We start from the raw sequence: 18419 nt of genomic DNA on the forward strand, positions 1-18419 counted from the left end.
AAAAGCAGCTGTCCTCAGGGCTGAAGGTCACCAGGAGGTCAGACTAATTCTTTAGACAGGACAGTCTGCTGAGGAACTTCTAAACTCTGAATTCTCTTTAAAGAGCATTTGCGAGGCTACTGAGAGTTCTTCACAGGGAGTCTGAGCTATAGTCTAATCTTGTTTGAATGCCAAGTCTCCTGGACACTTGAGTGATCTAGAGAGCCTTAAATACCTTGCCTCTGGGTATTTAAAACTGGGGAGGGGGCCAGTTTTCACTTTTGAGTTGTTAGGGAGTGGGCCCCGCATGGGCTGCAGGTTGGAGTACCCACGGAGCATACCACATCAAGTCCTTGCATGGGTTCCTACTCGCGCCAGGAAGTCAGGGTGATGTGTTGGGTGCTCGCGGCTCCCTGACTAGGATTTCAGAGGTGATAAATGGGTTGATCCAGCAACCAGGACCCCTCCGGGGCTCTTCTCTGACCATCTGGTAATGTAGCCCAGCCTGGTGGTGTGGACGTGCAGGCTTGCGGGTGTCCTACCTGTCCCCCACATGGGAGCCTCGTCATCTCGCCTTCTGTCCCAGCCCAGCTTCCCCCGCCCCCCAGAGCCTAGGAGCTGCTTTCCTGTTTCATTTTGGGCAGGAAGAATGAGGTCGTGTTGTTCTTCCCCCTGCTGTCGGCTCAGGCTGTGGGAACCGTTCCCTGAATGTCTTCCTGTTTGATACCCTGTGTGGGCAGTAGAGCAACAGAGAACGATGGCCAAGTTGTGGGACATGTGCATGCTCCCGGCACTCAAATAAGCGCCCAGATCTTGGGTCACCATGCTGGAGTTGGGGGTGGGGGCAAGTTTGGATTCCACTAGGAAGGCGGCTTTTGGGTCTGTTTTGCTTTTGTGAGGAGGCTGAGAGCTGGGGACATCTGAGCAGCTTTTCCCTCATTTGGGGGTTGTTTTGGTTTTTTTTTTTTTCATCATTTGCACATCATGGGGTATGTTTGTGGCTGCAGAGAGAGGATTGGCACCCTAGGGACTATCCTGTGCCTTAGAGGAAGCTGGGCATGGAGCAGATTGGAAATTCCCTTATTAGTGTCTCAGCCTGAGCAACCCGGACTGAGGAAAACTCTGACCCCCCACTCCTTGCAGCCTTATCCATCCCTTCAGCTCTGTCCAGCTGCCAGAAAGACAAACCCAGGGCAAATTCCCTACCCATCTTCATTCCAGACCAATCCCTCAGTCTTACTGAGAAAACAGCAGATGCCAGCAGGAGGAAGTACCCAGCGGGGACCTAACTCCTTATCTAATAAGAGAGTCCTTTTGAATAAGTAATGAGAGAATCCTCCTCAATAGGAGAAAATCAGGCTCCCATGCTCCTTCTCGGGCTTGGAGAAAGGGAAATGAGTTTCAGGCAGGGGAAATATGGCCTCACGGACTGGGGGCAGCATAAAGTGGGGTAGTGGCATCTGGTCTCAAAGCCACCAGGCGTAGAAGGTTGGCCCGGGGATGAGGTGGATAAGGGTAGGCTCCCCAAAGACCTGACTGAGACACTGGCCTTCCACATAACACACCAAAGCCCAGCATGCAGAGGCCCTCCGGGTTCTGGGAGGGCATTCAACAGCAAGAAGAGAAGGGGCTTCCGAATATTTGGGGTAGGAAGGCAGGGAGAAGAGAGGATTCCCACTCTCCCATTACAAAGACAGGACCCAAGCCGTAATAAATTCCTGTACACATCTGTTCCATATTATAAATACACATTATATACAAAATAATGTTATAAAATGTAGAAAGGTCAGTGCTTCTGATTTTTAAATTATCAAAATACTAGATTCCAAAATAAACTACAAAAAAAACACCTCATATTATTGATTTCTGAAGATCGGCTTCAAGGGTGGTCTGGGGCAGCAGTGGGCACTGACAGAGCCCAGGCTCAAGGGCACAGAAATGGGCACGAGGGAGGAAGGGGCCTAGGCCACAGCAGCACCCATGACCTCCCTCATTGGAATTTTAGCATAAAGGCCCTGAGCTCCCCACTTGGGGCTGAAACCGTAGCTGGCAAAGGGGCAGGCCCTAAGCCCATCTGTTCTCACAAGCCCCAAGGCACCAGGACCAGTGAGAGGTGATCTACCACCTTTGCCCAGAGGGTCTAGGCTCGGTGGCACCCCACACCATGTGGTTGGAGGCAAGAACCACTTCTCTACCTCGCCTGCAGGGTAGCTCCTGCCAAAAGCCAAATGCCATAGCTTTCGTGCCTACAGGAGGCAAATCCCTTCTCTCATTTGGGCCCAGCTGTCATGGCGGAGCCTGGGCAAAGGCACTTTGAAAACACAGATGCCCATTGGAGCCACAGCAGCTCCAAGACCTCCTGGGGCCACTGCTACTCTCTGAAGAACAGTCCAGAGCCCCGTGATGGTCGCTGCTGGCACAGCAAGGCCAAGTGGCACCTTAGATGTCAGCTCAGCAGGTGTTCCTCCAGCTCCTCGGCTCTTCCCTTGTTGGTGGGGCTGCCCACCTGAGGCCAGGCAGACTCCTGAAGGCATGCAGAGGTGGTGCGACTCTTGGCAGGTTCACAGTCTGTCCAGTTCATGCCATCCCCTCCTCCTCCTCCTCAGAGCAGCACTGTGCATACTAAAGACGTCCCATCCAGGGTGCAATGTAAACAATGCAGAAGGAAGGCCCAGCTGCGGGGCCAAAGCTGGGTGTCTGGGTAGGCTCGGGCCTTATACCTGGGGAGCATACACAAAACGGAAAGATGGTTGTCTTGGGAATAGGCACTGTCTCTGGGGATGCTCTGGGCCTTTCTGGGAGAAGTTACTGAGGAAGGGACAGTCTCCTCAGTCTTCCCTAAGATATACAAGTGTCTGGGAGTTTGTACTAATGTGGAGGTACAATGGAGGAAGCCAGTGGCGAGGAACGGGCAAACATAGCAACTGTTTTCACTCAAAGGCAACTGGGAACTGGTGCCTGAAAGGTACCCAGTACCATAGCTGTCCTTCCTGGCTCTACCTGAGGTCCCCCTGTCTCCTTAACTTTGTCCCTTTCATTGGTGCAGCTGCCAAGTCAGGCATACCACCTGGTTCCTGTTTCACACCCTCTGTGGCAATGAGGCCAGCAGGGGACCTGACTAAATACCAAGGAAGAGACCTCTGCCCCACCCCTTCAGGAATGAGGCTGCTAGTGAGCAGGACCTTTTCCCATCCACACAAGGCAGGAGGGGACATGCTGACCGGGAGGGCCAGCCCAGAACTCACCTCTGTGGCAATGACACATTCGTTCCTCTCTTCTGATATCAAACACACTGACTGGTAGATGGAGTCCCTGGGGGAGCATAGGGCTGATATTCGACACTCCGGCTTTTCACTGAGGGAACATAAGACGGGTGGGTAAGGATGAGGGGGGTGGGGGACTGGAGATGGGACGAGGTGTGCTGATCTCCATCCCAGAGAGTTAAAGGGTGTGTGCTGCAGTGGTCCAGAATGATGTAGGCGGGGAGTGCTCAATGCTGGCCTTCGGGGGCAGGTACTTAAAACAGGCCCCTGAGAAGCCAAGGGACTCAACTAAACCAGCAGTCACAGACCTAGAAAACGGCAGTATTGCCGCTAGAGACAAGCCGTACTGTGGAAAGATGGCGGACCAAAGAGATGCACTGTGGACAGTTGGTATTGGGGAGTGAAGAATGGATGAATGAGCAAGAGGGGCTTCCCTTGTCAGAGCTCCTTAGAAGAAGCCGGGCAGTGGTGGCACACGCCTCTAATCCCAGCATTCAGGAGGCAGAGGCAGGGGGATCTCTGAGGTCGAGACCAGCCTGGTCTACAGTGTGAACTGTTCCAGGACAGTTAAGGTTATACAGAGAAACTGTCTAAAAGAAAAAGTGTTACACTTGTGTGTGTGTGTGTGTGTGTGCACATGCGTGTGAATGTGTGCATGCCAGTGCGCACTGCGGAAGTCAGAAGACAGCTTGCAGCAGCCTGTGACCTCCCTCTAACATGTGGGTACTGGAGATCAAGCCGGGGCCATCAGTCCCGGTAGCGGGTACCTGTACCCTCTGAGCCATTTCTTTTTTTGATTTGAAACACGTCACCCAGGTTGGCATCAAACTTGCCATCCTCCTGTCTCAGCCTAAGCAGCTAGGGCTATAAGTGTGTGCCACTGTGCCCGACTCCCTACAGAAATGCAATTAGAGTATCTTGCAGTCCAGTACCATAGCCCCTACTGGTTGAAAAGCAGCTAGGGTCTGATGCCAGGCTGCCACTCAGCCCGGGAGATCCCGTCAATCTATGTAACCGTCCACATCAAAGCCCGGGGCTTTCAAGTATGGCTTACCTGTGTAACCGAAGTGGCACCTTCTCCCCTAAGCTCTTGTCACTGTGGAGATACTTTCCAGGCATGGTCCCCCGCCCCAGGGGTCCTGGAGCCAGATTGTAGTCCAATGTATGGTTCTGCAGTTTGCCACAGTTAGACTTGTCCAGGCCACAGTCCACTTCCAACTCCTTCTTCTGGTTTGTGTTCTTGAGCTGGGCAGCCGGGATTAGGTTGTCCTTCTGGAAGTCTGACAAGTTGTTCATGGCCTCTCTGCTGCCATCATCGGGCCGCCGAAGCCGCAGCTGCCGCACGGCCACGGCCACCATGCCCAGCAACACCAGCAGAACCACCAGCCCCACACCCAGGGAGACGGCGACCCAGGGGAAGCTGGGTGGCAAGCCCACGGGAAACTCGCAGCGGCTGCCCACAAAGCCGTAAGGACAGTTGCAGACGACGTTGTCTGAGGAGAGGCCGGCGTAGCAGGTGGCCCCGTTGAAACAGGGCCCCGAGGCACAGGCGTCGCTGGCGATCCGCACCTCACAGCGCCTGCCAGAATAGCCAGCGGGGCAGGTGCACACAGGCCCATTCTCCAGATCGTGGCACGTGCCCCCGTGGGCACAGGGGCTTCGGGCACAGTCACTGATGTGGAGTTCACAGTGGGTGCCCGTGAATCCAGGACGGCAGCGGCAGGTACGGCTTGGACCTCTGTTTAGGCACTGGCCCCCTGTAAGGACATAGGGCCCAAGTCAGCAATAGCCTATAAATTCCCAGGTGAGGGGCATGGGGCCTAACCCATGAGCTTGGCCCTTCTACCCGCTATGTTCTGCCTGCATGGACAGAGCCCTCTATAAAAGGAACTGTACCAAGCCTCTGACTGACGTCCTGGAGTTGGGCCGACCCTGGTTCTCCATGCCTCCGTGAGCTATTGTAAATGTCACTGGCATCTTACAGAATTTGAGGGCACAACAGATACACTTGCTTTGCTCTCTCTAGCAGAGGATCTGACCCCTGATCCCTTAGCCTCAGTTTCTCCACCTGTTAAAGTTCCCAGGTAGCTCTGAGGCTCAGGTAGTGAAGACACCGAGGCAAGCACAGCCTACATAGAGAAGTACACTCATGTAGGTGCGATTGCCATTTAATTTCATCTTTGCAACCACACCAAAGACACTAAGTTACACCTTCTCATCCAGGATGACAGAACTGTGACTGGAGGGAGCTAAGTGAGTACATTACCACCCCCAGGCCCTCAGCAGCTCCCTAACGACTGCCTGCCTGCCTGCCTGCCTGCCTGCCTTATAGACAGTCACTTGTTGACCAAGTACATGAAGATTACCAAAGGGATTTGTATATCCAAAAGTGCTGGATAGTCTAGATATTTTGTGCCCCACTCACAAAATAGGGGAACGTGGAGAAAGACGAGGCCTCAAGGCACAGAGCTCTAAGCAGCTACTGGCTTTCCTGAAAAGGGGTGTGAGGCCTTCAGCATCCTTCTTTCTAATTCACAGCTTCCTGAGGAGGGTCACTTGGTAATCTTCATCAGATCAGGGCTTATCCATATAGGATGGGGCACTACCAGTCACCTGGTTCTCCTCCAAAGCGCCACCCCCAATTATGCAAGCTCTTCACCCTCCACAGCAAAGGAGAGCTGGTGAGTTTGCCCAGAGGAGGACAGGCCTCTCTCTTCTCCTGACTCTCTCTCAGGCGATCTGGCACCAGGGCCATTTCAGCAGGTTAGGAAGGTGACGGTAAGGACTCACCGTTGGCACATGGGCTGCTGGTGCACCTGTCCACTTTCTTCTCACAGTTGGAGCCAGTGAAATTAGGAGGGCATTCACAGGCATAACTGGCCCCCTGGTTGCGCTCCCGGCAGGAGCCTCCATTGAAGCAGGGTGAGTCAGCACAGGTCAAGGTACTATGTTCACAGTGCTGACCATAATAGCCTGGGGGACACAGGCAGTGGTAACCATCCTCCTGGTCCTGGAGAGAGATCATAAACGGGCTAAAGTTAGACCCTGGGGATGAGGCAAGGACATATGAGATTGGCAGCTAGCCTCTGCTTGCCCATAGTGCCTCTCCATGGATGCGTATCCATGGAGATACGCATGCCTGGATGCTACCTGGTTAGACCTCTGCCTCCATGTGCTGCTGGCTCGCGTCTCACCTTACAGCTGCCGCCATTCCGACAGGGGTTACTGTCACACTTGCTGAGTTCCAGCTCGCAGTCCACACCAGTGTAGCCCGGGCGGCAGGTGCAGGTGTAACTCCGCTGCCCGCTGTTGGAACACGTTGCTCCATTCTTGCACGGGGAGTGGTGGGTGCAGTAATTGAGATCTGTGGAGGCAGGAGGCAACCAGCTGAGTGGGACCACGTAGCCTCCCACCTACAAGCAAAGTCACCCTGGGTTTGGCCCAAAGAAGCTTCAACTCAAAGTTTCCCAGGCCCAGGCATCCCTCTTCCTCTGTCGGTGAAACCATGAGTGTTTAAGTACCTTAGACCACACACAAACTGTACAAATATAGGAAAACTGAAAACAAAGCACAACTGGTCAGTGTCCTGCTGTGTGTAAGCTCACAAACACTGCCAGTCACGGCAGGATGAGGAGGAGAAGGAGGTGAAGCTAAGGCCCCAGCCAATGAGGAAGTCACAAAAGGCTTCATGAAGGAGGTGCAAGCAAAAAGGACCTAGATGAAGGAGTGAAATTTCAGCACGTGGAAGGAGTAACAGGGAGATGAGAACCACCACAGGCTGGACCAGGCATTTTCTGAAGGACGTGTTAAATGTGTATTTTGAATGATAGCTATTTATTTTCTTATTGGAGAAGAGCAAGGAGGGAGAGCCAGACAAAACAAACAGAGGGGGCTGTAGGGTTGTGTTTGCATACACTGAGTATATGACTGTATTGCCTGGGAGCAAATGTGGATGGCAGAGAGGAAGAAAGCAAGGGACCAGCTGTGTGGGTGTGGGTGTGTTGGGGACAGAAAAATGAGGGAAGTTCTGTGTGCAAGAGAAAGAGGGGGAGAGAGAGAGAGAGAGAGAGAGAGAGAGAGAGAGAGAGAGAGAGAGAATAAGAACATACAAGGACTGAATTCCATGCTGGCAAAAAGTCAGGGCATAGGCAAGCTTTTTCCAGCATGGCAACCCCCCTCCCCATCCTCTCCGGGCCTGTGCAGTGTTTCCATGGCAGCAGGCACAGTGCTTGACCCTGAAAACGGGAGGATGCAGCTGGGTACAGGGATGCAGAAGAAAAGGTTCCCTCTCTCAAGGCTGGGGCTCCTAGACTCCTGTGTAGGCAGAGGAGTAACAACCTTCAAATACCAGGGAGAGACTGCATGAGCTCAGAGAGCTGCCTGGCAAGTGTCGCCGGAGAAAGGCAGGTGGCTGTGCCCACACTAAAAAAGGCAGTTAGATGTTCCCTCCACCCAGAGGCCCAGGTTGGCCACAGCCCAGGGCAGCCAGGAGGCACACCCCACCAGACAGCTGTCTAGGGGAGAGCTGCTCAAACAGCCTTGGAAGGTGAGCAAACACTCAGAGGGTTAATAGGTAACTAAAGGCAGAAAGAGGAACAGAGCTCGGCCTCCGTTTCTCTTTGGTCTTGCTAGACTTTATGAGCATAAGCTCCAGGCTCCCAAGCTGTTACCCCTTGGGCCTCTTTAGTCTTATGTACTTGGAGAAGAATGTCCCACCATCCCATTCTAGGTCAGTTGAAAAGAGCTTTTAAAAGTACTAAGATTGAGCGCGGGTGTAGTTCACAGGTAGTATCGTGGTACCCCGCGTTCCATCCCCAACACCACACACATGCACATATACAAGTCCTAAGACCCTTGACCAGTAATAGGAAAGCCAGTCACCCATCACCAAGAAAGAGGGTCCAGTTGCTATCTCTAGTTTCAGCCCCTGCCACCCCATCTCTCCTTCCCTCACTCACCTTGGTCACAGAACAGACCTCCCCAGCCCTCTTCGCAGGTACACTGCCAGGGGCTGCTGCAGGTGCCATGACGACAGCCATTGTGGGGGATGCATTCATTGCATAGGCGGCCCTGCCAACCTGGACGGCAGCTATAGGGCAGAAGAGAAGCTGAGAGTAAGGTGGGAGGCCTGGTTACAAGGAAGAGTCCCCCTACTCCCGCTTCCTGTCCCCAACTTACAGGCATTCTGCTGGCTTGCTGCAGTAGCCATTCTGTTCATGACAGCCAGAAAGACAGATAGCTAAAAGAAAAAAGGAAATAGGGCTGGATGAGGTTCTGGTACCAAAGCCTCTGTCTCCCGTCCTGCTCTCCTGAGCTCACTTCCTACTATTGGTCTCCAAGAGGAGCCATGGTTATCTTAAAGGGAACCAGGGACAAGGGGGTGGGAGAGAACCATGCTGGACGAAATGAATAATAGGGATCAATGTGGGCTTATACCAGCTGGGGAGGAGGCTCTGAGTCCCAGGTTACAGCATCCCCAGGTGATCTTGAGGCCCAGCTGGGTGGCAGCATAGACCCACTCCGAAGGGAAGCTGAGACAACTATCTAATACTTTCTTGGGGGGAAATCTCCTCCCTTCCATTCTGGTGGGAGCCTGGCTGCTTACGCTGATCGCAGTATTTCCCAGTCCAACCGGGCAGGCAGGACAGACTGCCATCTGGCTGGCACACGTAGTGTCCGAAGAGGTCATTGCGCTTCTTGCATAGGCGGGAACAGTTATCCCCATAGTAGTTGTCACTGCAGATGACCCGGTAGGAGTAGCGTAGTCTTGTGAGGGTGTCATTTTGCTCATCTGGTAGCCAATTCTGACCCACAGCAAGGGAGCCTTGGATGGTGATTTGACTGATAAGTGCATCGACTGGTAAAACCTCTGCAGGGAGAGCATCGGGTCAGAGAAAGACGGGCAAGCCTCTTTCGCCTTGACTCTGGCGGTCACTTAACAACCGGACCAGTTATCCCGATAACCCCACCTGCCAGCAAACACAGGACAGAGGGTCCCACAGTCTTGCTACTTAGCTTCCCTGGGTGTGTGCATGTGCAGGGGGCTTGATAGCATTCAAAAAGGGTACAATAGACGGATGTTAAGATATCCCAGGGTTGTGGAGGCAGATACGGAGGAGAAAGAGGAAAAGAGGTCAAAATGGAAAAAAAAAAATTAAAAGAGGGGAAGCTTTCTGATTCGAGATTTGGGAATAAGGGGTTCTTTGGTGCAGTTTCAGGGGTTCTGCTCCAGAGGTTGGTCATTTTTTTTTTCCTTTTCAAAGTGAGAATTGTTGTGCTGGTGAAATATCCTTTTCCTCTGTGTCAGAACAACATCCCAAAGCCATTATTCCCTTTCCAAAGGAGCGGAATTCGCAAAAGGTGTAAAATACAGGAAGGGGCCCGTCAGCGGCGCTGGCAGCCTCGGCCTTTCTCACCGCCGTGCTCCCCGCGTTCCCACGCCAAAAATAACCCGCAGGAAACGCAATTGTGCTCTGAGTCCAGGCAGCAAGCGGAATCCGAGCGTTCAGCGCGGGGCGCAGCTCCGGCCAAGCTAAGCGTCCTGGCCCCCACCCCCAAGCCCGCGGTCCGTCCTCCCCCACCCCCACCCCCCGCCCCGCGCCTATAACAGGTTAACTCTTTCGGCTCCGCGTGATGTCGCCCCCCTGTGGCTGAGGAGTGAGATACTCACCTGGCCGCAGGTCGTCTCCTGGTGCGTGCCAAGCTTGGATGTTGAGTGAGAAGGTACCCTGGGAAGCAAAAGGGGGGTGGGGGACAGAGAGGTAGCGATATGAGCAGGGCGGGAAAGGAGGGAGTGCCTCGCGGCAGCCCGTTTAATTAATCTAATTGCGGGATACAGTTACCGAGCTCGGGTCAACATAACTGATGTTCGCGCAGTGCAGCGCGCGAGTTGAGAAGGCAGGGGAGGGATGTGGGATGCTGGAGTGTAAGTGAGAGCTGGGGGTGGGCGGGTGGTGCAGCGATGGGGTATTGGTAATGAAACTCCTATCCCAAGAACTGGGTGGAAGGAAGGGCAAGAAACTGGGAAGAAAGACTATTGAAAGCCCTCTCCGGGATGGACCTATGGAGGTGGGGGAGAGCCAGGGGCTCTCCAGGGACGCGCTTAGGAGACAGGATCTGGTTTATGAGCGCTCCCTTCTTTTGCCTTCGGTGATCTCCCAGTGCATTCAGGTTAAGCTTACCGGCCAGGTGAAATTGAAGGGCAGCTGAAGAGGGTTGCGACCACCGCCGCTATTCTCGTCCCTGACGACGAAGGAGTTGGTGCCCAATACCGGTGTGGAGACGCTGCCGAAGGTGCAGGGTCCCGGTGAGAAGGTTGCCTGGAAGTGCTTAAGGCAGATGCGGAAGAAAGTCCGGCAACCGGGCTCGCAGGGCCGCCCATTGGCCAGCACACCGCGCTCGTTGGCGAACTCCTGCAGCCGCAGCTGGAAGATGCCGGAGCCCGAGACGCGCTGCTGCACAGGGACCGAGAGAAGAAGGGAGGAGAGCGGTCAGGTTCAGCGGGCGCCGGGACGCAAGCCGGGAGCGCTGCGGGAGGGGGCGGAGAGGGCGCGGGACGTTACCTGCGGCCACAGTACCGCCAGCAGCAGTAGCGCCCAGTGAAAGGCGCTCCGGGACGCAGGCGTCATTCCTTGGGGTGTCCTCTCCACCCGGGGACTCAGAATCTGCTTGTTAGGGATGTCGCTCTCCCGGCACGTCCGTCTGCCAGTCGAGTTCCTGAAAAGCTGATTCCTCTCGGGACTCTGCCCCCTTGTCGCCTTCTCGAAAACTCCGCGGCTCGATGCTTCCGTAGGTAATCCAGGTGAAGACGACTGGGCGGTGGTCGCTCTAAGTATGTGTCCTGGAGCTAATCCTAGGGCCTTGAGCGGGCTAGTGTCGGGGTACACTGCACCCAAGCGGCTTCGGTTGAGGCTCTTGGCCTCGGGATCCTGGCCGGCGAGCAGCGCCGCTACTGAAACCTGCTCGCTCCGGAGCCTTTCTTATATATATTGGCTCCTCTTCGCAGCCTGGTCACTCTCCCCTCCCCTCCAGGCCTCTAGTGGCTACAGTCCCAGCACCCACCGGAGGGGGCCTCCGCCCCCGCCGCTCCCCCTGTCAACTAGCCAGTAGGGCGCAGGTCCCCGCCCCTCTTCCAACCTCTGGGCTCCTAGCTCTGCGCGTGCCCAGGGAGCAGTCCTCAGAGATCGGCTGGTTAAAGGCTGAGACCCTTGCCACCAGAGGGTAGGAGGGTAGCCCAGTGATGCGGCGGGAGGTGAGGTGGCTCCCGGATGGTCCTGGGGGTGGAAATTCTAAGGGGTCCCCGTAGGCGGAGCATCTGCTTCAGACATTAGTTACCTATAGTCCTTCAGCAGGTGGGAAGAACTTAAACCAGGAAAGCGAAAACCAGCGCCAGGGGACTTGGATCTCCCTTTCCTTCCCAGACATTAGGCAGGTCGCGCCTCGCTGGCCTCCAGCCTAGGAGCACCCACCCACCACGCGTCCTCAGCACCGCAGGGAAGCCATCAGACGCGTTAACCTTTCCGTGGCCATTCCAAGCAAGGCAAAGGGCCAAGCGTCTAAGACTCTGGTCTCCTCCTTTGCACCTGACAGGCCTGTCATTCTCAGCAGCGGGGCGTGCCCAGCGCGTGCCTTCTCTCTTCTCTCTCTTCTGTACTCCACCCCCACTACCTCTAGGCTCGTGCTAGCGCCTGGACTAGTGGTCCGAAAGGGAGGTGGGGGGCGTGGTTTTCGAAATGGTGTTGGGGGGTGCGTCCTCAGCTGTATGGTAATGAACTTCTGGTTTCTCCCTCAGAGCTACCTCACCTGGGTCGCGCCTAGGCTCCTTTCCCTATTCTGGCCCCCACCGGTGTCCCCCTAGTTCCGCTGGAGTAGGGAGGAACTTTCCTAACTCCGGAGTTTCCACGGGCCACTAAAGAGGCTAGGTGAGGGAACCTGAGGTCAAGCAGACCCAGCTCTCTCTGCATAGGGCAGGATGTAGGGTGGAACTGGAGGCGCACAAAGTTGTTTGAGTTTCGGGCGGCTTCACCCACGTCGCACGCGCGCCTCTCCCGGGTGGCCTCTGAGCGCAAACCGTGCAGCTGCTTTCCCAGAACCCGTCCTGCTCCCCGGAGGCCGCAGCTCAAGAAAAGCTGGCTTCTCCCAGTCTCGGGGGTGCTAGAGAACTCTCTCTCAGCTACACTGAGGGCGGTGGGGGCACTGTGGCTTCATCTGTCAGCCCGCCCGCGTGGTGATGGCTGGCTGTCCTCGGACGATAAGATCGAGGTGGGGGGGGGGGCGCGGGGACTCGGCTCCAGCCCCAGGGAGGCCATGGTAGGGGAAGAGGAGCCCAACAGCTGTCAATGACGAACATGGTCTGATTTTTTGACTTGGGTGGTGTTAATGGGGGGGGGGTGAGGAAAACATGAGGTTTTGAGCGTGGGGTGGGGGTGGAGTGAGGTGAGGAGACAGGCTCCGGGGTCCCCCACGCACGGCCACCCCTCCCAGCCACCATCTGGCGCGAGAGGGTTGGCGTGGGGAACCGAGGTGGGGCGGGGGCCGGCAGATGGGCCCAGGCTGCACTAGCGAGTTAATGTAGGTTATGGGCAAGCAGAGTCCCAGGCCCGAGAGAGGGGGAGCTCGGGGCGTACCTCGCGGCGGTACTGGCAAATGAACTTCCAAATCCTCACTCCGTATGCATCTTCTAAGTATCCCTAAATACTTAGGGTGTCAGAGGATCCTCCTGCTCTCTCTTTGGAGCTGGCCTGCAGCCCCACCAGGCTCTACTAGGTCTCATACCCCAATCCTAGCCCGGGAGTTCATTGACACGTGCTCTTTCTCTTTGGCGCTGGCACTTGCCTAACTCCCAAGGGAGACATCAGCTTCCACCCAGGCTATCTATTACTCTTGGAAGTGTTCTACCCTCTCATACATATTAATGTGCCAAAATATTTTGCAAATAGTCAAGGACCAAACAAAAGTTGGGATCATCGTTTTCCTCAGAAATGAGCAATGTAAGCCATCCACCTAAAAAACTTCTGACCCAGAAAGTAAAGCGTTACATTTCCCCCTTCATCAGAACACCTATTGGCAATATTCCTGAGGTTTCTTTTTCTTTTTTCTTTTGGTTTTTCGAGACAGGGTTTCTCAGTGTAGCCTTGGATGTCCAGGCTGACCTCAAACTCACAGAGATCCGCCTGCCTCTGCCTCCGAGTGCTAGGATTAAAGGCCTGCGCCACCATCTCCCGACTTCCTGAGGTTTCTTATCTGGCCACTCTTATCCCTGGGCCCTGATAGAGTTCCTATCTTCTGGGATCAAACCCACATTGCCAGGTATGAATGTGTAGGGAATGTTTCTCTAGGTCACACAACTGAAGCCCTTCTCTCCCACTCTCTAATTACGAGCAAAAAAAAAAAAGTCTCTTAAGTGGAAGAAAGGCAGCACCGTCCTAGTTATTCAAAGGTATGCAAGGTTGTGAGGATAGCCGTAGGCGACCCAGAGGATAGCAGGTCACTGGGAACCTGCTCTAGTCAGGGCCAGTTGACTCTGGCCCTGATGTAGACACTCCATAGGTCCCTTAGCCAGAATGAGCAGGGTCCCCATAAACTACAGCCCTTTCTTGGGTCCACAGCTTCTCCCAGAAACTCCACGGCATTTCCCAGCTCTGAAGTCCGAGTACTGGGGAAGCCAAGAAAAGCCTTTCTCCCTAGTTTTCTGTTTTTCCTGTTCCCTCCTCTTGGCCACTGTGCATGCCATTTCTCAGTTTCTCCAACTATGCAGAACCAACCCCTGGAATTGAAAAAAAAAAAAAGAAAGAAAGAAAAGAAAAGAAAGAAAGAAAAAAAAAACGCTCAAGTTTTCTTTCAGCTGTGTCTCCAAACTGGCCGCAGGTTATTGGGGTGAGGTTTCGGGCCTCCTTCCGCTGCCTGTGAGCGCTCCGTAGGGTCACCAGCGCAGCTCAGAGACCTCCAGCGCGGTTTTAGCCCTCCTCTTAGCCGCTGCCCTTCCCAAGGGACAGCGGTCTGGACCCGACACACTGCATCAGAGTAGATGCGAGGTGGGGTCTGGGGCTACTGCGCCCGCAGGACAGGTTGGGGGCGGGGAAGCAGGCCTGACTGGGGCGGGGCACTTAAGCCTTGAGAGACCCTGCTGCGGTCGCTGCGGAGAAGGGGCCACGTGCTGGGAGCCGCGGCCGGGGAGCTGCACAGAAGGCGGGGAGATTTGCAAACTGTTGCTGCCACATGGCTGCTTCATTCGAACCATTCACATTGAAATGAGGCCGGCGCGTGCCTCATCTGCCGCAGGGCGCTGCCACGCGTCAGGCTGGCCTGCCGCGTGCCAACTGGGGCAGTGGGGCTGGCAGAGCCTGCCAGCCGTGGGGGCACAGCTCGGGCCCTGAGGCCAGGAGGGGATAAGGAAGGGAATTGAACTATTCTAGCCACTCAGGCGCCGCCGTTTCTCGGACCTTGGCCCTGCATTTAGTAGTGAACCGACAGAAAGGCCCAGGACGAACGGTTTCAGAGGGGGGCCAGGATCGATGCCGCCGCTCCCCGCAGATGCGCCCGGGCAGTGCTGCTCTCCATCTGCCGCTGCTCGCACCTGCCGGTCAATAAATCGATTTTACAATTTAATGCAGCAGCTTCCCGCCCGCCTCGGACAGATGCCGCCGCAGAAGCACCTCCGCCCTCTCCCCTCCCCTCGAGGGGTGCCAGCGGTTAGGATCTGGATTCCCGCTCAGCAGGCAGCACCCCGCAGCGCGGCGCACTTTTCCCTACTCCTCCGTAGAGAAACTGCGAAACTGCGTACTTCGAGTTTTCGCCCAGGGTCAGAGTGGATTCCCAGGAGAATAGGCCTGAGGCTAAGGGAGGAGAGAGGAAGATGATGATTTAGCATTGGCCTCGAGGACTGGCTGGGGGGACTTCAAGGAAAGAAACAGGATGTAGGAACTGATGATAAAACCGGAGGGCTAGGGAGAAAAGGGGGGCCTGGTATTCTAAAGTCACGTTGGGTTCTGATTTGAAGAGGACCGAGCAAGGCCGAGAATTGAAGCGGCCTGGGGTCTGGTGCATGAAGATGACCGCGACCTGGCCGTGTGTCCTGGGCTTGAAACTTAAGCAAGACTCTACACCTGCTTCTTTCCTGTGTGCGATGTGATGATAATAGTGACCTAGGAAGTAAAGGACTGCATTCGACTACGTATTTGCAAGACTCGATCATTTAGTCCCTTTCCTTCCCTCTAGGCAAGGCGAAGACAACCAGAGGCCCCCCTGGGGGCAGGGCACAAAAGAGTTTCGGAGGTCGAGGAAGAAAAAAGACAGGGACACAGTCCTCAGGAAAGACGCATGAGGTGGGGGAGGGGAGGACAAAGTGTGAGAACTCTAGAGTTGGGGCCTTTTGTAGTGTGACTTATGGTAAAGGTCCTGACTGAACGACCTGGAGAACCGCTGTCTACCTTCCCACAGAGGCAGCCCTCCTGCTGAGGTGGTATTTCAGAGCAGTGACCTGCAGGAAGGAAGAGGCATCCCTGAATAGATCTGATCACTGAGTGTGCTGGCCACTCCGAGAGGCTCAGAGAACACACCTCCTGGGTCCAGTGTCCACTGGCTGATTGCTCTTGCTTGATGACCCAACATATGCCAAATAAAGGATACCCACATGGGCAGGATCACTGGGCATGGGGGAGTACTGCTTGGGCTTCTCGGAAGGCCAGGAAGACCTCCCATCTCCTCTTCCGTGGTCCCAGGCACCTAGGGCCTGGAGCAATTTCATACTGTCTCCTTGGCCTTCCTTCCCAGAGCACTCAAACAGATGGGGCCTGGGACAGGATAAGTGTTCTTTCTCAATAAGAGCACCTAGGGCTTGTAGAGACAGTAGGCTTCTTTTTAATTGTTCATGGTGAGTGAGAAGCTTTTCCCTCAGGCCTGCTGGGTACTTAAAAAGACAGGAGGGTGGCGGTGGACCATTAATTCCAGCACTCAGAAGGCGGCAGAGGCAATCCAATCTCTGAGTTGAGGCCAGCCTAGGCTATGGAGCAAGTTCCAGTACAACCAGGAACAGACAACAGAGAAACCCTGCTTCAAAACACCAAAAGAAAGAAAAAAAAGACAGAGGGAGAGAGAAGGCAGAGCAGGGCATAGACTTGGCAGCTGCAGAACTGAGATAAGTCTGGTGGCCAGGGCCAACTTGATGTGACCGCACAGCTGCTTCAGCTACATCTGCCAAACCCAGGAGATGCCTGGAAAGCTATGGCCAGGAACCACACATCGGGTATTTCCAGCTAGAGAGGAGGTTGGGGCTAAGGCAGCCTCCGTGGCAACTTGCCCAGAGCCCTGGTTTCCCCTTCCCTAGTTCCTTCCTGTTCACACTCTGCCAGTGGGCAGGAAGGCACAGGGGAGGGAAAGCTCCCTACTACCTGGCAGAGAGACCCCAAGCTTCACTACAAGAGTGGGACACAACTGTGATCCCAGGACATGGAGGCAGAAGGAGGATCAGGAGTTCAAGGCCATACTTAATAATATAATCACATAGTCTTCTGGAGGACCCTGGTTTGGTTGCCAGCGCCCGTTTCAGGCAGCTCACAACCGTTGGCAACTCCAGATCCAGGATATCTGACTCCCTCTTCTAACTTCCTGAGTATCACACCCTCTCACAGGCACACTTGGAGATTAAAAGTACAATCTGGAGTCAGGCAGATCTCTCTGAGTTTGAGGCCAGCTTGTTCTATGCACAGAACAAGTTCCAGACCACCCAGGGCTATAAAATAAGACCCTGGCTTTTCAAAACAAACAAACAAACAAACAAAAACCAATCTTTAAAAATCTCAAACCAAAAGCACAGGTCAGGCTGTGCACAGAAAGACAACTTGACCTGAAGAATGTGGCAGTGGCAGGGTGGGGACGTTTGGGCTCTTAGGTTGGTTTCCTCATCCTGAGGTCTGTCTTTCCCTAAGAACTGCTTCATCTGCTCATTTCCGACACCCTCGCCAGGCTGACCTCTACCTCACCCTTGGCTGACCTCCACCCTTGCCAGGCTGACCTCCACCCTCGCCAGGCTGACCTCTAACCTCACCAGGCTGACCTCTAACCTCGCCAGGCTGACCTCCACCCTCGCCAGGCTGACCTTTAACCTAGCCAGGCTGACCTCCACCCTTGCCAGGCTGACCTCCACCCTTGCCAGGCTGACCTCTTACCTCACCAGGCTGACCTCTAACTTTGCCAGGCTGACCTCTAACCTTGCCAGGCTGACTGACCTCTATGATCCTCTCCACAAGCCTACTTTTTGCTGTGCTCTTTCCCAGGGCAAAGATGTTCGGGTCTCCTCCTAGCCCTCGATGCTTCCAGCTTCCCTCAGCTTGCAGGCCCATCCTTGCCCGGCCCGGGAGTCCCTGGGTACTTTTGTGTCCGACAGCTTCTCCCACGAACCCACAACTCATCTCTCAGAAGCAACTCTGCCCTCTCATTTCCCGACATGATCTCTGATCTCTGATCCCAGCTGCCACCTAGTACAAGCAAGAGGTGGGGGATGGGGCCACACCCCTGGCTTTGTCTACCAGCAGGAACCTAGGAGTGGGGGCTTACTTACTCAGCCCTAGCGCCCACTCTCCTGGAAGGAAGGGTTAGGCCTGGACCAGGAAGTAGGTTGCACATTTCTTACATAGAGAGAAAAAGACTGGGGACAGGTGCCAACTCTGAACAACTGCTTGAGTCGGCAAAGTCACTGTTCCCTGGAGAAAGGAGAGATCTGACTGCCTTGGTCAAGTAGGTGATGGGTCTAAAGCAGAGGACAGTGGTCAGCTATCCCTTTCTCCCAGAACAGGCAGAATAAGAGGAAATGGACTTCAATGGTGGCAGGAAGGATTTAGGTTAGACATATGGGAGGACTTCCTGTGACAGTGTCTACACTATATATCCACTAATCCAGGTTGAACTCTACCCTGGAGTTAATGAGAATTGCATACTGATGTTTGCTAATGAATAACTTGACCTGCGTGTGGTTAACAGCAAACCTCCAGCCCAGTGTCTACGAAAGTGTCCAGACAGGCCTAGAGGCAATAGGAACTGGGCTTCCTCTTAGCCCCAAGGAGTTAGGGCCTCTGAGTGCCTTCCTGCAGCCTGTAGGTATAGAAAATCAAGGTCTGGGTACTCACAGGGAACTCCTGAGCCATGGTGAAAAGTCAGGGTCACCAACGCCAGGGTCTCAGT

At 54.7% G+C, this 18419-nt stretch overlaps 1 protein-coding gene and 1 pseudogene across 1 annotated transcript; one reads left to right on the plus strand and one right to left on the minus strand.

Moving 5' to 3' along the window:
• Positions 1-1690: 1690 nt before the first annotated feature.
• Positions 1691-11189, minus strand: Dll4 (delta like canonical Notch ligand 4). The gene is made up of 11 exons (XM_087911296.1): positions 10805-11189; positions 10424-10696; positions 9913-9970; positions 8848-9111; positions 8421-8481; positions 8201-8331; positions 6437-6606; positions 6033-6252; positions 4297-4999; positions 3225-3333; positions 1691-2699 (listed from the first exon to the last, which is right to left on the minus strand). Exons 1-11 carry the CDS (start codon positions 10868-10870, stop codon positions 2694-2696), a joined length of 2061 nt encoding a protein of 686 aa, XP_087767422.1. The 5' UTR covers positions 10871-11189; the 3' UTR covers positions 1691-2693.
• On the plus strand, positions 10920-15955 carry LOC148120658 (uncharacterized; annotated as a pseudogene).
• Positions 15956-18419: the final 2464 nt, after the last annotated feature.

This window comes from Myodes glareolus, chromosome 10, assembly GCF_982192425.1.
Source record: "Myodes glareolus chromosome 10, mMyoGla1.1, whole genome shotgun sequence".
NCBI lineage: Eukaryota > Metazoa > Chordata > Mammalia > Rodentia > Cricetidae > Myodes > Myodes glareolus.

What these genes read in the sequence shown, in the direction of transcription:
- Dll4 (XM_087911296.1), bottom strand. Translation starts at nt 10,870, where the DNA reads ATGACGCCTGCGTCCCGGAGCGCCTTTCACTGGGCGCTACTGCTGCTG. An exon ending in AGCAAGCCAGCAGAATGCCT is followed by an intron (nt 8,332 to 8,420) that starts GTAAGTTGGGGA and finishes TCTGCCCTATAG; the next exon opens with CTGCCGTCCAGGTTGGCAGG. An exon ending in GTGCCACTTCGGTTACACAG is followed by an intron (nt 3,334 to 4,296) that starts GTAAGCCATACT and finishes ATGTTCCCTCAG; the next exon opens with TGAAAAGCCGGAGTGTCGAA.